The sequence below is a fragment of the Rhinopithecus roxellana genome, chromosome 6 (assembly GCF_007565055.1).
Source record: "Rhinopithecus roxellana isolate Shanxi Qingling chromosome 6, ASM756505v1, whole genome shotgun sequence".
Taxonomy (NCBI): Eukaryota; Metazoa; Chordata; class Mammalia; order Primates; family Cercopithecidae; genus Rhinopithecus; species Rhinopithecus roxellana.
The window spans coordinates 49960001-49982408 of NC_044554.1; the positions used below are offsets into that span (position 1 = coordinate 49960001).

Below are 22408 nucleotides of genomic sequence, written 5' to 3' on the forward strand. Positions count from 1 at the left end.
GACCTTAAAAATAGCCATATTCTTGCTAAAACTACAAACATAAGTGAAACTTTACTTGGGTCAATTTCTGATAAATGCTTATGACAGAAATAAAAATTTAACCCCAGCCAATGATAAGTAGTCAACTAACATATGATCATGTGACTAGGGACTTTCCAAAAAGTTACTTAAAAAAGGCAATTATGTAACTGCAAACCAATCAAATAATGTTTTATTTTGCTTCTATAACTTCCCAGTAAATGCTTGCCTCTGACACTTTGTCATCGCAACACTAAACTTTTGTCGGTCTGGTGCTCCCCAATTCATGAATTGCTTCTTAAATAAACTCTTTAAAATTTTACTGTGCCTCATATTTTTTTATAGAGAAGAAAGGAGAGAAGGAAGAATATTTTAGAAATAAAGGAACTTCATGGGCAGAGTCACAGTGCAAGACAAGAGGAGCAGACCAAGGGCAAGATTGCTCGGGGAGTGAGGACTCCCTCCCTCTTCTCCCCTGAGAAGCTGAGATAAAGGGGGAGGAGAAACCTGGGTGCCCCCCAGTGATAAGCAGGCTCCACCCAGAGGCCAGTCCTGTGTGTCTGGGGACAAGGGGAAAGAGCAAGAGAAGTGTCCCTTCTCCAAGATCAAGGAACTGGGGTGAGGGCAAGAAGGGGGACCATTTCCTGGACCCCAGTCCTTCGAATCAGCACCTAGAGTGGAACCAGGAAGGATTCTGGAGCCATAGAGGATAGACAGATGGTAAGTCCCCTTTTGGAGTCAGAGGCCTTGGGTGGGGAGTGAGGATGGCTGTGTGCAAATGTCCTGCCCCCACTGGAGGGGAGGGAACCTGAGGCTTACAGAGTAGAAACGGGGAGAGAGAGGGAGGTAATGGGAGAGGAAGTGACAAATGGCACATTCAGGGGACAGGTTCATTCTGAAGCCCATCTGGGAAGACTGCCCTGAGATAAAAATATGTGTGTGGGGGCAGGGCAGGCAGCGAGGGTAACAAAATGGCCTGAGAAAACTCTCTTCAATGCATGGTTTCCTGCACCAGCTTCTCTCTCCTCCTTCTCCCTCCACTCACTTCAGGAAGGTGGGGACCAAAGTGAGGAAGAGCCGAGGGAACCCAGCCAGGCAGGTGGAATGGGGACTCTCTGGAGCCAAGAAGTATGTGGCCTTCTCTCCTAGGGCTGGAATACACTGATGTTGTCACTCTGGGCTCTAAAATCCCACAAACATTCATCCCCTAACTGTCTGCTTCATCCTCACCCAAAACAGTTGACATTCCTTGTTTTCTCATCTCCCAGGAGTTAAAGTAGGACTGGGTTTAGGAAGAATTGGGATAATTGTTTCTGTATAAAGTGACTATAGCACTAACAGATGCATTCTCTCTCCCCTCTCCTCCTCTTCTTCCCATCCCTGTCTCTCAACCCCCTCCACCTTGTATCTTTCACCTCTTGGTTCCTTCCACAGAGCACTCCAGAAGAGAGGCTGCCCGTGGAAGGGAGCAGGCCATGGGCAGTGGCCAGGCGGTTGCTGACAGCTATCCAGGTTTTGGGCCTGCTCCTTTGTTTTTCTGTGCTTTTGTTCTACATCTTCCAGAACTGTGGCCCTGGTAAGCAAGATCCCAGACACCCTAACCTAGTCAGCCCTCCCCCAGCCCTGGCATCTGGGCCCAGTCCCTGCTCCTGGGGCTTCTGCCCTCCCTGACCCTTGGGGTCCCCATGGTTCTTCTTCCTCCCTGCATCCTAACCATTTCTTTTTCATCAGCTCCCCTCTTAGTTACTCACCTGATGTTCTTTGCCTAGCCCCTTGGGAGAGCCCTGGTCTTTTTGCCTCTTCTTTCCCAGCTCTGAGCTTTTCCCCGCAGGCCCCTGTGAGACACCTGTGTGTTTGGATCTCCGGGATCATTACCTGGCCTCTGGGAACACAAGTGTGGCCCCCTGCACTGACTTCTTTGGCTTTGCCTGTGGAAGGATCAAAGGGACCAATAATTCTTTTCAGGAGCTTGCCACAAAGAACAAAAACCGACTTCGGAGAATACTGGGTGAGGAAAGCAGGGTGGAAGATGCTCTGTGCAAGTGGGTGCCTAGAATGACCATGACTACTCCAAACCCTACGTAGTTGTGGAACACCTGGTTTGTGCCATCCCAGGTGGGATTATATGGATGGATGATTGGAGATGATGTGGGAGTAAAAGAGGTAGGATGGCGGGAGCTGCCTGGATTTGCTCCTCTCTCACTGTTTCCTATTGCCTTACCTTGGGTATCCTTCTTCCATTTCTCTTGGTCCCTCTCTGCATTTTTTTCTTTATCTAATTTCCATCTTCTTTGCTTCTCCATGTATTCATAATTACTCCATTCTCTCCAACTTGTCCCTTTTAGCAAGCTCCATCTTTGTTGCTTCCTCCAAATGTTCAGTTTCTATCCTATGCATGGTGCCTTCCTCCACAAGCATCTCCTCAGCTCCTCCCGCATTCCAATTCTCTTGTCTGTCACTCTTATTCTCTAACCTCCGAAACCTCTAGTCTCCCAATGCCTCCTTTTCAACGTTATCCTCTCCCTCTCACCATGCCAGAGCTCCCCTCTCTCAAAATGATCTCTTGCTTCTTGCTTCTCCTTTGAAACTTTGGACCATGGCAAGCAAGTTGACCTGGAACAAGTGGGATGATAGAGATGGATGACTGGAGATGATGGATGATGGTGGAATGAAAGGGATAGGACGGTGGGGTGAGAAGTGAGAGAGGGCTTCATCACTGTGCATAAGAGAAAAGGTGGGTAAGTACTAAGGATATGTTGGAAGAATAGGAAAGCTGAGTTAATTGGCAGTGGAAGTAAAGTTCCTGCAGATGGGGGCTGGAGAGGAAAACTGCCAGGACTGAGAGGAAAACCAGAAGGATGAACTGTAACTGTGTAGGAGGTTGGAAGTGCTTCCCAGGAAGTTGGTGGATGGTGAGGATTTGGGAATAAGAACATGTAAGATAGGCATGCGTTTCCAGTGCAAGGGAGCCTAAAGAATGTGTTGACACTATCAGTTAGAATCTGGGAAAAATAATGCACCCCTCTGCCCTCCTTTTTTGATGGGGAAAGAGTGGGAGGTGGACTCTCTTTGGGTAGATGGATACTTTCAGGGAAGGCTCAGAGATAAAAAGAAAAAATATGCTCAGGATAAATTCTATTGCCTACAATGGGATGGATGAATAGATTTCAGGGGGACTGAGGGTGGAAAGAGTGTTAGATATTAGAGGGTGGATGATTCAGAGAGACTTGCATTTGATTATAGTGTGTTTGTTTGTTTCCTGGGATCAATGGATGAGAAGTCTGGACTAGGAGAGTCCTCTCCTGTTTCTTCTCTTTGCTAAACCTTTCCTTATGAGTTTTCTTCTCTCCAATTCCTTAAAGTTCTCTAGTTCCCTGAATTTGTCTAATTTCTTCAGTCATTTCTTTCTTTCCTGTCTTTCATTTCTCTCTTTTATCCTTTGCCCATATCCCACTTATTGCTACCTTTCTCTTTTCTTCCCTGTCTTTTCCTTCTTGATTTCTTTCCCACATTTCTTTTATTTTCCATATTGTCTTCTTCTCCTCATTCTCTTTCCCTGCTTTCATCATTTCATCAAGTTGATCCATCCCAAACTGGGCAGTGCTCTCATCCTTCTTATTTTCCTCATCTCTATTCCTCCCCCTCCTTCCATCTTCTGTGGGAGTCTTTCTTTCCTGTAAGCTCCCTGTCTCCAACCCTCCCTCTTTGCCTCTATACCAGTTGCCACTCCTTTAATTATCCTGCCAACACAAAGAGTCAAACTCTGTAAAATATTTGAAAATATTTATTTTGAGCCAAATATGAGTGACCATGGCCTGTGATATAGCCCTCAGGAGATCCTGAGAACATGTGCCCAAGGTGGCCGGGGCACAGCTTGGTTTTATACATTTTAGAGAGGCACGAGACATCAATCAAATACTTTTAAGAAATACGTTGGTTTGGCCGGGCGCGGTGGCTCAAGCCTGTAATCCCAGCACTTTGGGAGGCCGAGACGGGCGGATCACGAGGTCAGGAGATCGAGACCATCCTGGCTAACACAGTGAAACCCCGTCTCTACTAAAAATACAAAAACTAGCCGGGCGAGGTGGCGGGCGCCTGTAGTCCCAGCTACTCGGGAGGCTGAGGCGGGAGAATGGCGCAAACCCGGGAGGCGGAGCTTGCAGTGAGCTGAGATCGGGCCACTGCACTCCAGTCCGGGCGACAGAGCGAGACTCCGCCTCAAAAAAAAAAAAAAAAAAAAAAAAAAAAAAAAGAAATACGTTGGTTTGGTCCAGAAAGGTGGAACAACTCAAAGGGGTGGGGGTGGCTTACAGGTTATGGGTGAATTTAAACATTTCCGGGTTAACAGTTGGTTGAGTTTGTCTAAAGATCTGGGATAGATAGAAAGGAAATATTCAGGGTAAGATAAAGATTGTGGAGACCAAAGTTCTTTCGAAGTCTTATAGTGGCTGCCCTTAGAGACAATAGGTGATAAGTGTTTCCTGTTCGGATCTTAGTTAATCAAAAGATCTAGCTATGTTAACAGAGATATGTTAATAGCTAATAGAGAGTCTTTATAGATGCAAATTTTCCTCCACAAAGAACAGCTTTGTAGGGTCATTTCAAAATATGGCAAAGAAACATGTTTTGGGGTAAAATATTTTTATTTTCTTCCTTGTCTCGTAATGTTATGCCAGAATCAGGTTAGAAAGTAAATCATGTTACATGGGGTTAAATAAAACCCATCTGATGAGAACTTATGATATAGGGCATGACTGCTCAGACCCCTTTGATAGGAATTTGGGCAAGATAAAAATAAAATCAGAGTTTAGTCCTCACTCCCATGCTTCCTTTCTAGAGGCCCAGAATTCCTGGCACCCAGGCTCTGGGGAGGAAAAAGCTTTCCAGTTCTACAACTCCTGCATGGATACACGTGCCATTGAAGCTGCAGGGACTGGTCCCCTCAGACAAGTTATTGAGGAGGTGAGAAAAGCTGGGATACTAACTTTTCTGGACACATAATATATGGCACCAATGCATGCTTAGGGCTGCCATTTTTTTTCCTAGAGGGTGGGTCTTCTTCCTAGGGCCCCCCAAGTTCTGGGAGGGAGATGGAGATGGAAATGGTTATGCCCTGTGAAACTATCAGGACCTTGGGAGAAGGCAGATAAAAAAGGACAGATATGGCGCCCTAGAGGAATCAAGGCGCCCAGGGCAGAGGTCAGGCGGTAGCAGCTGTGTAAGAGACGACCAAGACAATGAGGGATGGACTCCACAGATCCTATGCTCAGCCTCTTCTCTCTCCTTTAAAGCTTGGAGGCTGGCGCATCTCTGGTAACTGGACTTCCTTAAACTTTAACCGAACGCTGAGACTTCTCATGAGTCAGTATGGCCATTTCCCTTTCTTCAGAGCCTACCTGGGACCTCATCCTGCCTCTCCACACACACCAGTCATCCAGGTGAGGGATGCACTGGCAAAGATACAGTTGGACCTGGCCTGGCTCCATCTCTAGTCAATCATCCCTTAGAGGAAGGTTGCAGGTTGGGAAGAGAGGACACCTGTGTGATATAGGAAACAACCCAACCTTAAGGGAAAATTATTGATATGAAAGTCAGGGACATTAGCTGGGGGTGGGAAATGGAGCAGCAGAGCCAGTGCTGGGAAGACAGAAGTAGGCCTGGTCTTTCTTACTGTTAATCTGGATTAATCTCAGAGCCCCTTAACTAGTCCTATCTCTAGGCTTGCTCTCATTTTATTTACTCTTTATTTTTACTAGAGGGAACTTTTCTAAACCAAGGGCTAACTACACTACTGTCTGTATTTAAATGCTTGTCAGTGACCCAGTGGCTTGCCAGGTCATCAGAATCTAGTCCCTAATCTTTAGTAAAGCTTTGCAAGCACCTTGTGATCTGACCCCTACACACTTCTCCAGCCTTATCTCCTGTACATTCCTTCTTTCCCTTACCCCCAAGCCATGCTGACTCACTGCTACTTCCAGGAATATTTCTCAGTTCTTTGCCTATGCTGCTCCCTGTGCCTGCAACCATCCCCCACACTGAACCTGGAAAACTTACATGTTTTTCAAATGTTGGCTTTATTATCTCTTCCAGGAAGTCTTCACCGACACCCTGGTTATGAGTTAGATGAAGCCTTTTTCTCGCTCTTCTCATTTCCTCATGCTCTCAGCATTTATCACTCTGTGTTGAACATTGTGAGCCTCCTTAGAAAAGGACCATGCTTTATTTGCCTTTGTTCCTTAGGACCTAGCACAGGGCCAGGCAGCTAGAGGCTTTTGCCAGGTATTTGTTGAGAGAGTAACTAAATAAAAACATGGAGCTGTCACTATTGTGGTTAATGTAATGCTATCTGTATATTTGGACCCTACTGTCAAAAGAGCCACAAAATTACTACAGGATAAGTACAAAAGAATTGATTATCATTATGAGGTGTTCTAAAATTTAGTTCTAAACAGTGTGCTCAGGAGTTTAACTGATGTAGCCTTTGGGGGCCAGTTAAGATCTGGTTAAGGAGAGGCTCAGAGAGGAGAGAATGAGAGAAGGTGAGCTAAGCCAACCTTGAAACATGGTTAATTCACACAAGTGGAGGTGAAGCTATGGGGTGTTGGAAATCCTGAGCCAGGGGGAGGACCTGGAATGATGTGATTCCTCTGTGGGGTCAGTGAGGAGGCTGGTCTATTAACTGAGGATTTGGGAGGCAGGGTGGGGTGCAGTGGGAGGTAAAAGTGAGACTGAAGACATAAGGTTGAGCCTGATTGTTTCTAAGAAGTCAGGCAGAGGTGAAACATTTGACATAATAGAAAAAAAAAAAAAAAAAAAAAAAGAGCTACTGAGGCCATCCAACTGTTAGGACAATTGTGCATAGAGCAAATATTTTGATGGCTATGCATAGTCAGCAGTTTTGAATGTCAGTCTGGGGTTGTCGAGGAAACTAAATGAGCATTTTTTGAGGCCCTGAGATAGAGGTAAAAATGGAAAGGAAGAGCCAGGCACAAGGATTTAGGCAACTTCACCAAAGTAATGATAGTCCATGCTGTTTCTAGAGGATTTGGTGACTGATTGGATATAAATAAAGAAAGTGGGGGATTACACAATGATCCCATTGTTTTGATTTAGTGTGAATGGGAGGAGGGTGGTTATCATCAGTGTGAGCCTAGATAGTCTTTTGGGTTAAAAGCAGGTAGGAAGGATGGACTACAGAAGAAGAACTCCAAAGACTGAGGGCAGAAGGGAGCCAGGGAAAAGTGAGTACAGTTGGAGAGATGGGAGCTAGACCAGTGTGGTGGGCCACAAAGGAAAGGAGCTTCAGGAAGGAGGGGTCAGCTCAGAGAACAAGGAATGAGAAGACACCCTTGGATACCTGAAGATACTTTCCAAACAGTTATGGCAGTGGACACAGACTGTACGGAGCTTAGGAGGAAGGTAAGAAAGTGGAAACTGTGGGCATAGATGCTTTTTTGTTCCTTGACCTGTGGACATACAATGTAGCAAAAGGGTCAAGTGAAAGTTTTTTTCCAGACAAAAGGAAAAGTATATGGCTCAAGATAAGAGTGGGATATTGAAATTGGAGAAGAAAAGGGAAAAGGTAGAAGCAAAGATCTTCAGAATAGAATCAAGGATTCATCAGGGCCAGACTAAGGTGAAATATACATGGTGCTTTCCTGGGGTGCTAATTTAAGAAGGTCCCCAAACCTCAGTATCACAATAAACAGTATTTTAATACACATTCCTAAAAAATCAAAATCAATGCAACAATACACGATGAACCAAAATATCAAACTTTTCTTCATTATGAATTTTTTGACAAAAGATTATGCTTTTTTACCCAAAATGGAACAAAATTCTATGTGAATCATTTTGAAAATACTAATGATTTTTCTTTTCAAAATGAATCAAAAATACACTGAGGACTTTTCTTGAACACAACATGATTCTTTTCAAAATTGACTAAAAGTATTTTTTTGGGGGAAAAAAATCCATGATAAGCAAAGTTTTGAGAATTTATTTATCATACATTTTTGGTAGTAATTTTGATTTTTTAAAATGATAATTAAGTATTCATCTTGATTACTGAGTTTTTTTAAAAAGAGTTTATTTGAGCAAAGATTGATTTGTGAATTGGAAAGCATCCTGAAGCAGTAGAGGTTCAGAGAGCTCCACCCAACAATGTAGGCAGGCAGTATTTACAGAAAGAGGAAGTGACACCCAGAAACAACTTGATTGGTTACAGCTTAGCAATTGTCTTTAATGGGCATGGTCTGATCACTTGACAGCCTATGGTTGCCTGAAGATCAGCTGCTATGGCTGGCTGAGATGGAGCTACCTATTGCAAGAATATACTCCTAAGTTAGGTTGCAGTTTGATTACTGAGTTTTTGGTGCGTCTTAGATTTTGTACCTGGGACAAGTTCCTCACCTCACTCACCCTGGTCTTGTTCCTGAGACAAAGAATAGCTCCTTTTAGGATGCTGATTATTATGCTTCTGCCTTGCTTGGCACACCCACATTGGTTGTAATACTCACCATCTCTTCCCATTCTCACATCTGGACTCTTCTTCTCATGCCCCTCAACCCCAATCTCTTCCTTTCTTTGTACTCTTGTTTCTCTTCTGTCCAATCTTTATGTCCGTCTCCCAAGGCTGTCTCCCATGGTATGTTCCCCAACTCCCCACGCCTGCCCTCTCCATCTGCCATGCTCCCCGCTTCTCTCCAGTCTCTCTTGTGTCCAGATAGACCAGCCAGAGTTTGATGTTCCCCTCAAGCAAGATCAGGAACAGAAGACCTATGCCCAGGTAAGATGGCACATGGACAAAGACCCTTCCCTCTGAGGCCAGGAGAAAGGTAGGCACGTCTGGCACCTGTGACTGACATTTCCTTCCTCCAGATCTTTCGGGAATACCTGACCTACTTAAATCAGCTGGGAACCTTGCTGGGAGGAGACCCAAACAAGGTGCAAGAACACGCTTCCTTGTCCATCTCCATCACTTCACGGCTGTTCCAGTTTCTGAGGCCCCTGGAGCAGCGGCGGGCACAGGGCAAGCTCTTTCAGATGGTCACTATCGACCAGCTCAAGGTGCCTGGAACTGGGGGCCAGAAGACTGTGGGCACGGGAACCTTCCTCCCAAACATTACTTCATTTCCTTCTTCCTCCTAGTGCCCTTAATTCCTTTTCATTCTGTCTCTGGCTCCATCTCCTCCTCCAATTAGCCTCTTTTCTTCTTTTTCTCACACCCAAGGGGAAGCCCTTTCCCCTTCCTTCTCTTTTCCTTCTCCCCCTCAGCTTTGTGTCCCTCCTCTAAGGAAATTGCCCCTGCCATCGACTGGTTGTCCTGCTTGCAAGCAACATTCACACCGATGTCCCTGAGCCCCTCTCAGTCCCTCGTGGTCCATGACGTGGAATATTTGAAAAACATGTCACAACTGGTGGAGGAGATGCTGCTAAAGCAGAGGTTCGCCCCAGGTGGGATTGGGGAGATCATGGAAATGGAGAAGAGCCTGTGCACCATAGATCTTGGGGGCAGAGGAAACCTTGGGGAAGGCAGGCTGGTAAGGGCCTCCCAGGAAGATAAGAGGAACTTGCTACCTGTGGTGGCAGAGAAGCATGGGGTGGGTGGCACAGAGAGGATGGGGGGATGTGTCTTGGGAGCACGAGTAAGGGAGGATACACACGACATGAAGAATGGAGGGTCAGCCAAGACACAGTGTCTGCTGAGAGTAGAACACCAGCCAGTCAAGAGCCTCTGAGCTGTAGAAGATGCTGGAAGACCCAGATACAGAGGACAGTTGAGTGCATGTATGTCTTTTTAGCAGCTGAGGACTGTGGGCTGGAGGAGGAGGCACATGAGATGAGGAGATGAAGATGGTGAAGGCTGGGGGTACTTAGGGGAAGAAAGTAAGAGGAGGGGCCATTCCTCAGGTGTGGTGTGAGGATTCTGGAGCTCTTATGGGAAACAATGTCTAAGAGCATTTCTGCTAGTATCAGGAAGTCAAGGGGGTGTTGGGGTTGGGGACATGAGAGAGTGGCTCTTTGTTAGGGTCTCTGCCTCCCCTGATCCCTGGGTGGCTACCACCTGAAAGCAGTAGATTTCTTCCAAGGGCTTGGGCCTAAGGGCCTTCTTCATGGTGGCAGCAGCATCTAGAAATTCTTTTTGAGGGAGGTAGCTGCCCGTTCACATGGGAGTGAGCCGGCTTACATAAGGGTGCAATGCAGTCCTGGCAGGAGCATTGCTGGTGGAGCAGAGAGGAGTCACAGAGACCAGCTTACTTCTGCTTGTGAGATACATCTGAGGACAACCTGAGATACTTTGACTGTGGAAGTAGAATCTGTTTCATGACATGAGTCCAGATGCCATCTAGCCCAGAACTTTCTTTCCCTGTGACTTTGAAGGTTGCTTCTTCATCTAGTTTTTTTTTTTTTACTAAGGAGCTAGATCCTACCCCAACCTATACCACGAAAAGCTCTTTTTGACTTGGGTGCATGTTAAAACAGTTATTAATACAGAGGAGAAGGGTCTGCCTTCTGGAGGATCAAGGTGACTTATACAAGGGGAGGCTCTTCTTGAGGCATCCCCAGATTCCTGGGGTATATGTGTGGGTCTCTTTTGTCTCCATAGGGACTTTCTGCAGAGCCACATGATCTTAGGGCTGGTGGGGACCCTTTCTCCAGCCCTAGACAGTCAATTCCAGAAGGCACGCAGAAAGCTCAGCCAGAAACTGCGGGAACTGACAGAGCAACCACCCACGGTGAGGAGAGGAGCGGGTGTATTTGCCCAGATACTCGAAAGGAGTATCTACTCTTTTGAGGGGTAAATGTTGGCATCTGTCTCTCAGGGAGGGGGCCATGATGGTAGATGCCCCTCCATGTCTTGGCTTTCCACAGAAGCAGGCAAGTTGTCCAGACAAAATTTAACTTGAAAACCAAGATACCATGTGCCAGACCTTCAGGCACACATCTCCCAGCCTGATTACCTCTCTGGCTTCTTATTGGGTGTTTGAGCTCAAATATAAAACTCTGAAATTATCAAGGACTGCCCTTTCTTTGTCATTACGCTTATACTGTTTGCTCAGGATAACTTGGACTTAGAGCTTACGATTTATTAGGATGAGAGAGATGTTAAGCAGTGGCCTTCCTTAATGTCTAGTTGATTTTATGTTCAAACATGCTTCACAAAGAGTTTATCTCTGATATCCAGTGGGATCCATTGGGCCACATGTAGGCTTTGTGGCACAGATGTGGATATAGCTGAGGAGGGGCCTGGGTAGAAAATGCACTTCACTCACCAGAGTCTACTTATTACATAAGATGCAGAGATGCTCCTTTGCTGAGAATCTTGAAATCCCAAGTTGGATATATCCAAAAGCTAGCAGAAGAGTCTAGTACATTGGATATGTCCCAACCTCAGTGAAGGCCTCAGTTTAGTCTTAAAAATCACTGGATTTTTTTTTTCTTAGTAATTTGTGGGCCATTTCCCTGCCTTGGAGAAACTCTCTGCTTTGGCAACCTAAAATTGCTGTGGAATTCAGAGAAGGAAAAGACATTCACTGGGACTGGAATGTAGTTATTGCTTATCAAGAGCTAATGATGCACTAGACACTCTTTGAAAGCCTTTAGATCTATTAGCTGATTTAATCTTTACAATTCCATGAGGTACCATGGGTGCCATTTTGTTCCTGTTTTAAAGATGAGGAAACAGAGGCAGGAAAGTTAAGGAAGTTGCTCAGTTATGACAGTAAGTCAGTGGAGTGAGGATTTGAACCCTGGCAGCCTGGCTCCAGGGTCTGTGTTGTTTGCTCATTGTGCTAAAAAAGCAGTCTTCCTGAGGAGTATCACTTGGGTTGGAGAGTCGTCAAGAAGCTTCTGCCCAGCTTTTCTCTTGATTCAGATGAAGCAGACCAGAGCCCCAAGTTATCTTAATTGGGGTTGCTACAAAATCCCAAAAACAGCTACCTATAAACGCCAGCACCATAGCCTCATGGCACTTCTTGGAGGTTGTAAGAGTGCTAATGTTGAGGCTCAGGCTTAAAGAATGCAGAAGGCTTAGATGTCCTGAAGCCATTATCTTTTCCATTAGGACACATAATTGTCCTTGGGCTTAAAAGCTGAATTAATCTCTGCCAACAAATAGTTGTGTGACCTTGGGGAAGCCACTTCCCCTTTCTGAGACAATAGTATAAAAGATGACACTTAATGATAATAGCTGATATACATAGAGTAGTCATTGTCTGTTAGCACTTAGGACAGGTTATTTCGTTTATATCTTCCAGAAACACTTGGAGGTTTTTAATCCCTGTTTCTCAGATGCAAAAATAGGCTTAGAAAGGTCAAGAAACTTTCCCAAGACCACACAGCTCACAAGTAAATGAACAGACTCCAAAACAGATGTTTTGGTTCATAAAGTCATGTTTTTAACCACACCCTGTATAAGATTGAGAAATAAGTAGATGCTACAAACAAAGGTTAGAAAACTTTTTTATAAAGGGCAAGACAGTAAATATTGACTTTGTGATCCATAAATGGTTGGTGTTACAACTGCTCAACTCTGTCCCTGCAGTGCAAAAACAGCTGTACACTAAGTAAATGGATAGGTATGGCTGTGTTCGCAGGGGATCCTGATTTAGACAGCAGATATGGGGATCCTGATTTAGACAGCAGATATTCTTGGAGTTCCCGAGAGGGAGAGATCAGGGAGCATTTGAAGGATCAATGGGATCTCTGTGCAGGAGGTGGAACTGACAAAAAGTTTAGAGAGAGGAAGAAGTTTTCTGGTGAAGAAAGGGGTATCATCTCATTGGGATAGGGCAGGAGGTAGTCTGGCTAAAACTTGGTGCAGAGTGAAGGATCCTCCTGGTGGCTCCGGCTGAGAGGAGAAGACTAGGCTTGCATGGCAGGCTGTGTCCACTGATGCCCCTGGAGCGTGCTCCGGGTGTTTGAGAATCAGCAAGGAAGCCAGGGCACCTGGATCAGAGTGACTAGGACAATAGTGGGGAGGGAATCAGAGCAGGAAGGAGAGAACCATACAAGGTCTGGTAGGTCACTGAAGGACTTTTGCTTCTCTCTGTATGAAATAGAGACATGCAGAGGGATTTATCTCATTTGTATTTTAAAAGAACATATTTTAAGGTTAGCAATGGGATGTCGTGATGATGAGTGATGTGAGAGGAAGAATGGAATCAAAGACATGACCTAGAGTTTGGCCTTGGTATGATCAAAATGTTTGGTTTGATTCAGTGGCCATTAATTACCGACTTCTGATCATATTCTTTTGAATGAATTATAGTCTATAGTGCCCTTATACAGAAGATTTCTAAATCTCATTATTGGACCATCTTTGGATGATTAGTTTTGAATAGAGTTATAGTCAATGAAAATGCCTGTTAAGTCAGGTTTTCTTTTATGAAACTTGGGAAGGTGGCTTTTGAGAAGTAAAAGCAGAGCTTCACATTTGTAATGATTAAATGTGAATGATTTATATTCAGCCCAACATCTCAATTTATTCAGGTCTTCCAGCTTTGGATCATTTGCAATTTTATTCAGTGCATCTTCATCCAGATTACTGCTAAGATCCTGAAGGGAGAAGGGCATCGGGTCAGGTTATTGAAGACCTAGCTATAGATTTATGCATTAGTTTTTGTAACAAACATTTGTTGAGAACCTAGTGTACTTCAGGTACTTCTCCAGGCACTTGGAATGCAGCAATGAACAAAACAGACAAATAAATAACCCTGCCTTCATCGCATATCCTGGTGAAGGAAGAAAGGCAATAAACAAACTAATAAAATAATAAAATATGTTAGGTTGTATTATGAAGGAAAGCAAAACAGGAAATGAGGAAAGGAAATGCTAAGTGAGTGGTAGTTAGGATTCTTAGTAGGAATGTCAGGGGAGGTCAAGTTAACTTGAAATCGTTCACCATTGATGTTTACTTATGATTTGGCCAGATGAGACTCCACTCAAATTGCACTATCATTCAACATCAGTTTCTCTATCTAATTCACTAGGACTCAATCTGTGTTTTCCAAGAATGGCTAAATCAAGATAATGCCAACAGAGTGGGGTAGTGCCTTAGAGTACTTGAAAGGTATTATTTCACCTGATCCCCAAACTTGTGAGGAAGGTAGACTAGATATTGTTTTCATTTTGACAACTGGTATTACTGAATCACAGGGGTTTAAGTTAATAACTCAAACTTAGTAAGTGCTAATACTCTATTCAGTGGTAGGATGGTCGTGGTGCTTGAGGATGTATTTCATCTATAGATGGGTTTTGTTAGCCTGTAGAATCTTTTGCAAACTTTGAATTAATCACCAACATTCAAAAATTAAGATATGGCATGCTAGCATTCAGGTTTCCACCCTGTGTGTGTGTGTGTGTGTGTGTGTGTGTGTGTGTGCGCGCGCGCGCGCGCCAGGTTTCCAGCCTGTGTGTATGCACGCGCGCGCCAGGTTTCCAGCGTGTGTGTGTGTGTGTGTGTGTGCGCGCGCGCGCGCCAGGTTTCCAGCCTGTGTGTGTGCACGCGCGCGCCAGGTTTCCAGCGTGTGTGTGTGTGTGCGCGCGCGCGTGCACGTCTGTGAAGCTTGGGAAACACTAGGCTAGCCTTCTCCTGTGGCGACAACTGACTGTCGCTACATGGCGCAGCTCGGGGCTGGGTGCGCTCTCTGTAGCCCCACCAGGCCCTGTGGCTCTGATGTTGCACTGCTGTTCTCTGTTATGCCTCTACATGGCCCCTATTGGAGTTTGCGGCTTCTGGTCTTTCATATGCCTCAGTTACACAAGACTTTTAGCCAGAGGAATTTTTATTATTTTGGCATTATTTTTCTTCAGTGATCCTATCATAGCCCTTAGTAGTTACACATTATTTTCCAAGTGTTCAAAAACTATCTAACGATTTGTTCTACAATTTTGCTTAGAAATGAACATTAAAGATTTCTGGTTGGCCTGTAATCCCTAAAATTTCCTTTCATTGTATAGAAGATTGGTCAAATTTTTGCTTCCCTCCGAACTCATAGAATTTGTCCTGATTTCTATCATTTCTCAAATAGTATTTGTGGTTCTGAGGTTATATGTGCAACTTTTTTTTTTTTGGTGCCCTAAAATTAGTCCACTGAGTTTCATTACCTTAGGTTTGAAATATTTCTTCTATGGTTTATATTTTGGAGACTTTTTTCTATAATTCTATTTCTCTCCTTCTCTCTCTCTGTAACTCTCCCTTTGCAGTCAATGTGGTATACACTACCATTCCACATCTTGAGAGACAGCTGTAGCAGTGGTCTGCAGTGGCGATTGTATTCTCCAGCAGTCAGGTCCCATGGCAAAGCCTGTTGGAGAAATGATCAGGCTCCAGCAAAGGGCATCAGGAAACAAATCAAGAACAGGAGGGGTGAGAAGGGTAGGCAGATCCACACTTCCAAGCTCAAGTGAGCTCTCTGCTGATGCTGGTTGCTGCTCCAGGTGTAGCAACTGTCTGATAAGAGGTATTCCTGGAGCCAAGCTTGTCCAGCAGAATGTGGCTGGCAGATTCTCAACTTGGCCCTATAATTGCTTTCAGACCCGGATTTCCTTTTAGTTCCTGTTGTTTCAGAGCTCCAACTCATGCAGCATGAGAAGAATCTGAGCCTCTTCTCTTTATCAGAGACAAGGTTGGCCAGGTGCGGCGGCTCATCCCTGTAATCCCAGCACTTTGGGAGGCCAAGGCAGGTGGATCACTTGAGCCCAGGAGTTTGAGACCAGCCTGGCCAACATGGCAAAACTCCATCTCTGGTGGTAGCCACCTGTAATCCCAGCTACTTGGGAGACTGAAGCAGAAGACTCCCTTGAACCCAGGAGGTGAAGATTGCAGTAAGCCGAGATCGCACCACTGTTCTCCAGCCTGGGTCACAGAGTGAGACTCTGTTACAAAATAAAAATAAAAATAGACAAGGTTAGCAGACCTCAAGGTGCAACAGAATACAGATGTGGGCAGCCAGGTCTGCAGCAACCTCCAAAATGATAACCTCTTTAACTGGTGGGTTCAGGAGTTTCTTCTTCAGTGACTACCAGACTGGCCTCTTTGGTCTGTTTCCTCTAGTGGGATGCACATAAACCCCCTCCATTCCCAGGACCAGCCTAGCTCCTGCAGAGAGAGTATTAGTGGCACCCTTCCTACCTTCCCTGTGGACAGGTCTTTGGGAAGTAAAAGAATCACAGGAATAAAGTTTTGAGGCTTCATCTTGCCTAACCCAAATTAGCATATTAGCTGGTATTTATCAGTTCCAGCTCAGCTTTCCCTCAGGCCAGTTACCTCCTCCTGCCCCTGGTTTCCCTGAGTGTGTGTCTCCATTTACCCTGTGTCATCTCTGGGTTTACACTTTGGTCAAGTTTTCAAAGCCATTCAAGCCCACCGCCAAGACCTTCTCAGCGTCTGTCTCTTATGTTTCTCATTCTCGAGGTCCTCAGCTGGCACTGCCTTCTTGGGTGTTTGTCCATGGCCTCCTGCCTCTGCAGTGAAAGCCCTCCACCTTCCTGTTCTATTCTCTCCTCTCTGACTTGGCTGGAAGTCTTCCAGCTCCATGAATTTATACAATGAGTCTTGTCTTGTGTCCTCTTTTCCTAGCAAACAATATGGCATCTAAAACCCAGTTCTACTCTGATAATTTTCTTCTTTATAAGATGCTACAGTATAATACACCATGCCCACCTGGAGAGAGGATAAGGGTGATGGTGGTAGAACAGAATTTCCATCTGCAATCTCCGTTTTGAGCAAAGAAGCATGGAGGATGGGAATCATTGCTGGGACCCCGGAGTAGAGTGGTTGGGAGGGGTGGGGGGGAACAGGGGGAACATCAGATCGCCGAGGTATGAGGTTTGGGTTCTCATCTTCTTCCCAGGAGCCTCTTGGTCCCCTAGAATGATGCCTCCTAGAGGCCTTGCTGTCAAATTCAATAGGTAATAACATGAAGGATTTGCTCAGCCAGGCTCATGAGACCAGCTCTGAGGAAGATGTGCTTATTTTGTACTGAGTGGTGATGTGCGTCACCCTAAGGGGTAGTAAACTGAGATGAATCCCAGAAAGTCCAGTCAAAAGAGCACCCTCTGGGAATGAAGATCTAGTGAAGACTGGGGAGACAGATGAGGAAAGAGCCCTGAACAGGAGCCACTCATTCCAGCTTTGTCTCCATAGCCCGCCCGCCCGCGATGGATGAAGTGCGTGGAGGAGACAGGCACGTTCTTCGAGCCCACGCTGGCGGCTTTGTTTGTTCGTGAGGCCTTTGACCTGAGCACCCGAAGTGCTGTATGTGAGAGCTCTTCCCAGCCCACATCCCTCCACCCCTTCCCACCCAACCCAGCCTTCCCTCATTCTATTAACTTTGACTTTCTCAGTGGTGTATGTGATTGGGGAATCAGGCAGTCAGAGAGAGAAGGGCCACTGAGAGATGGAACCCAAAGGCCTGCTCCATCCCTGGGGTGGAAACAGTTCAGCTTTAGGCCACGGAGTCTCCATGACATGCTCTCACTTGGACAAATCACCCAACTTTCCTGGTCTTGTGTTTCTTCAACCATCAAATGAGAAAACCGAGCCAGGCGCGGTGGCTCATGCCTGTAATCCGAGCACTTTGGGAGGCTGAAGTGGGTGGATTACCTGAGGTCAGGAGTTCGAGACCAGCATGACCAACATGGAGAACCCCATCTCTACTAAAAATACAAAATTAGCTGGGTGTGGTGGTGCATGCCTGTAATCCCAGCTACTCGGGAGGCTGAGGCAGGAGAATTGCTTGAACCCAGGAGGCGGATGTTGCGGTGAGCCGAGATCACGCCATTGCACTCCAGCCTGGGTGACAAGAGTGAAACTCCATCTCAAAAACAAAAACAAAGACAAAACAACAACAACAACTAAAAAAAAAGGAAAATTGAACACTATCATCTCTAAGGCTCCTCCCTGTTATATCTAAGATTTTTTTTAACAACACATGACATGACGTCAGAATGGATGACATAATCTTGAAGAGGGCAAATAAGTCAAATAAATCACCACTGAGTACTTTCTGAGTACCTACCACAGGCCTGGGACTCCTTCAAGCACTTTGCATGAACTATGTCATTTAGTTCCTGTTATTATCCTGATTTTATGCAAGAGGGAACTGAAGCAAAGAGAGGTTAAGTGACTTGCCCAAGGTCACACAGTTACCGAAAAGCAGAGACAGGGTTTGAACTCAGGCATTCTGATGCCAGAGCCCAGCCTCTTGATATTGCCTTTCATTTCCCTCCAAGAAAGGATTTACTTGAGGTGGCTGGTGGCTGGGGAAGCAATGAGTACACACTCAGGTTGTGAAGCTGGGGAGACTTGTGGGGGACTGAGCTGAAGAGCTCAGGAGGATGAGGAGAGGGAGTGGACACTAAAAAAGATGGTGTGAAGACAAGGGCCCTGAGCCAGAGGAGAAAACGACAGCCCTCTCCTCCCTCTGCTTGCTGGGAGGTGTTCCTGCCCCCAGGAGTAAGGACACTGTCTTTCTCCCGCATTAGGCTACTATATCCCGTGGAAAGGAACTATATCTCCCTGATGGCCCTCACGGATGGCCAGGCCCCACCTTCCCTTTGTGGGCTTGGCACTGCTTCCTTTCTCCACAGATCCTTTAGTTGCTTTAGTTGAGCTGCTGCTCAAGCAACAGCTCCAGCCCAGGCAGCTCCTTGGGGCCAAGGTCTTTTCCAAGGGTCTTTTCCAGGCTGAGGCCTCTTCTGATCCTGTCCCCCTGTCCCCGGACCTCACTCCCACAGGCCATGGAATTATACACTGCGATCCGGGATGCCCTCATCACTCACCTCAGAAAGCTTCCCTGGATGAATGAGGAGACCCAGAACATGGCCCAGGAGAAGGTCAGGTCAGGTGTCTTGGCTGGTATGGGAGCCTGTGCGGGGAATGGAGTATTGGACCAAGCGAGATGGGGACTGGAAGCAAGTGCCAAAGGGCCCCCCAGGCACAAGCTAAGTAGGGCAGCCACTGGGCTGCATACACACACTGGCAACAATGTGAGAGGCTTGGGAGGCAACAATGGGACAGAGCAACGAGTGGGAGAAATTCACTCTGGTAGACTCGAAGAGTGTTCCTACCCCCTTCTGTGTCTCTCTCCAGGTTGCTCAACTGCAGGTGGAGATGGGGGCTTCAGTATGGGCCCTGAAGCCAGAGCTGGCCCGACAAGAATACAGAGATGTGGGTCCCTGTGTTTTCTAGCTCCTTCTCAGTCCTTGACTTCTCCTCACTTCTCTGACCATCCTGAGTCTTTGCTGGACACTCAGTTTTCCCTGGGTGACTCAGCCCTGTCCTTGCCATGGTGCTGGCTGGGGTCGATGGGGGAATATCCACACTAGGTCTTGTTGGCAGAAGAATAGAATCTTTTCAGGTCCCAATGCATGTCCCCACACACATGCATGCATCCTGTGACTTGTCTGGGCGTGTTCATCTGTGTGCTGATCTGTGTAAAGCCTCTGTGTGCTGTGCGGTGATGCCACTGGGTTGCTGTCTCCTAATCCCTGGATGCCTGTGTGTCAGGGCTTGCCTGTTTTGGGTCAAATGGTCCCATTGGTGTATGTCAGCATGCATCTGTAGAAGTCTCTGTGTGCCCAAGTCACCTCCTGCCTCTTCCCCAGATACAACTTGGACCAAACTTCCTGCAGTCTGTCCTGAGCTGTGTCCGGTCCCTCCAAGCTAGAATTGTCCAGAGCTTCTTGCAGCCTTGCCCCCAACACAGGTATGAGTGCAGGGGAGACACAGGCACTCCATCCGGGAGAGATCCATCCACGATTCGTGGGAAAGGAAGCCAGGGCTCAGGGCAGGCAGCATGAATAGTAACGGTAGTTGGGAGGGACTGCGTATGTCTCAGGGTGGCAGGGCAATACGTGGTGGGGGCTGGAGTTCACTTGTGCTCTTCCCACAGGTGGAAGGTGTCCCCTTGGGAGGTCAATGCTTACTATTCAATATCTGACCATGTGGTAGTCTTTCCAGCTGGACTCCTCCAACCCCCGTTCTTCCACCCTGGCTACCCCAGGTATGGGTCACTCTGTGAGGGTAGGTAGGGAGTTTCCCAAGAGGGGCCGACAGGTGTTATAATGAATGGGACTTACAGTTGGAGAATTGGAGTCAAAAATGCCAAGAGATTCTGGGGGTCAAACAAGCCCTTGTCTCCCTAGAGCTGTGAACTTTGGCGCTGCTGGCAGCATCATGGCCCACGAGCTGTTGCACATCTTCTACCAGCTCTGTGGGTAACAGGGGCTACTGGGAGGAGGGATTATAGGGAACCTAAGGGAAGGCCACAGGGGGGCCTGGAGGGGAAAGGGAGGTTATTTAAGGTTTGAGGTGGGGCAGTCCTGGGAACTTTGCCACGCTCCTGGGAGCTGGGTCATTTTGTGGTATCACCCACATCTTCACCTCGGCAGCACCAACCCTATGTTCTCTTTCCCTGTTTTCAACAGTGCTGCCTGGGGGGTGCCCAGCCTGTGACACCCATGCCCTCCAGGAAGGTCTCGTGTGCCTGAAACGCCATTATGCTGCCTTTCCATTACCCAGCGGAACCTCCTTCAATGACTCCCTCACATTCTTGGAGAACGCTGCAGACGTGGGGGGGCTAGCCATTGCGCTACAGGTATGCAAGTGTCAAGGGCCACAATTTATGTGTACTGGCAGACTAGAAAACATGTGCTCAAGTTTTCCTGCCACCATTCCTGATGTAAGTACAGTTGCATGGCTCTCTGCCCTTCACATCCCCCCTGAACAGACGGCAACCTGGGGATCCCCCTCCTACCCCAGAGATCCTCTGTCTTTAGGACATCTATAGGTCTTCTGGGAATTACTCTTTCTTCTGGCTCAGATCAACTTGTCAGTGCAGAGCCAGTGAGCAAGGGCCATGGGTTTTGGGTACTGTGTGGAGGGACTTTCAAATGGCCACAGGTCTAGAGCCTGAAGGCCCTTCTCCTCCCACCCCTACCCAGGCATACAGCAAGAGGCTGTTACGGCACCATGGGGAGACCATCCTGCCCAGCCTGGACCTCAGCCCCCAGCAGATCTTCTTTCGAAGCTATGCCCAGGTAGGTACTGCCACCTCCTGCCACAGCTTGCTTTACGTCAGTTTGAACGCCTTATTACTGAAGCTCATGGAACTCCCCTCCTTGGACACTCCGCCAAATACCCCAAACCCTCTGCTGCAGATGCCTCACTATCATCTTTTCTCATCCCTCCCTACCCCTTGGAATCACCCCTCAGATGACTACAGTTTCTTCTACCTAATTCAGCACCTCCACAACTCTAAAGGTGGAAAAAACTCTATTCCCAGGTTCCTCCAGGAGAGGAGACCAACTTTTTTCTCCTCTCATACCCCCAAAATACAGATGCCTTAAAAATAAGCCTGTGGCTGGGTGCAGTGGCTCATGCCTGTAATCCTGGCACTTTGGGAGGCCGTGGCGGGTGGATCACTTGAGATCAGCATTTCAAGACCAGCCTGGCCAACATGGTGAAACCCTGTCTCTACAAAAAATACAAAACTTAGCTGGGCGTGGTGGCGGGAGCCTGTAATCCCAGCTACTCGGGAGACTGAAGCACGAGAATCACTTGAACCTGGGAGGCAGAGGTTGCAGTGAGCCAAGATCCTGCCACTGCACTCCAGGCTGAGCGATAGAGCAAGACTCAGTCTCAAAAAAAAAAAAAAAAAAAAAAAAAAGCCTGCGACAGGCTGACTGTATGCCACATTCCTCTTCAGACGCCTGATCTTAGGTGTGGTGGCCACTTGACATCACCTCCTTAAACACCTTGTGTTCCCTCAACAGACTCAGGTGCCAGGTCTTCAACACACTTAGATTAGACTTCACCCCAGAGCTCCTGTGCTAGACCCCGCCTCTCGGTCACTGATAAATGGTATCATTATACAGCCCAGGCCCTCCTCCTGGACTACTATCACCAGATTAAATGAACTATACATTTCAAATGCTCCATGTGGCCCTTGGAGCACTTGATCCCCTGTTCCCCTCTTTGTCTGCTGTCCCTGATCACCCCTTGTCACTAGGTTAGCCTTGTCTTGCGGACCCTCCTCCTTCAATGACCTCTCTTCCTGCTCAGGTGATGTGTAGGGAGCCCAGCCCCCAGGAATCTTATGACACTCACAGCCCTCCACACCTCCGAGTCCACGGGGCCCTCAGCAGCACCCCAGCCTTTGCCAGATATTTCCGCTGTGCACGTGGTACCCTCTTGAACCCCTCCAGCCGCTGCCAGCTCTGGTAACTTGGTTACCGAAGATTCCACAGCACAGAAATATCGACCAACACCTCCCTGGTCACATCCACGGAATCAGAGCAAGATTTCCTTTCCACTTCTGTTCCAAAATAAAAGCTGGCACTTGGCTTCTGCTTTTCTCTTAATGACTTGTTCCTGCTATGT

The 22408-nt window shown here is 46.9% G+C and overlaps 1 protein-coding gene across 1 annotated transcript; it reads left to right on the forward strand.

Annotated features, from left to right (window-relative positions):
* Positions 1-626: 626 nt before the first annotated feature.
* Positions 627-22389, forward strand: KEL (Kell metallo-endopeptidase (Kell blood group)). The gene is made up of 18 exons (XM_030932744.1): positions 627-738; positions 1453-1594; positions 1850-2026; positions 4856-4980; positions 5310-5456; positions 8744-8806; positions 8899-9087; positions 9315-9463; positions 10628-10757; positions 17171-17281; positions 18763-18861; positions 19118-19195; positions 19633-19733; positions 19920-20030; positions 20173-20240; positions 20455-20624; positions 20971-21066; positions 22091-22389. Exons 1-18 carry the CDS (start codon positions 736-738, stop codon positions 22250-22252), a joined length of 2121 nt encoding a protein of 706 aa, XP_030788604.1. The 5' UTR covers positions 627-735; the 3' UTR covers positions 22253-22389.
* Positions 22390-22408: the final 19 nt, after the last annotated feature.

Excerpts from the sequence above, each read along its gene's own strand:
- KEL (XM_030932744.1), top strand. Across the intron at positions 4,981-5,309 it reads TCAGACAAGTTATTGAGGAG|CTTGGAGGCTGGCGCATCTC; the intron begins GTGAGAAAAGCT and ends TCTCCTTTAAAG. Across the intron at positions 18,862-19,117 it reads AGAACATGGCCCAGGAGAAG|GTTGCTCAACTGCAGGTGGA; the intron begins GTCAGGTCAGGT and ends GTCTCTCTCCAG.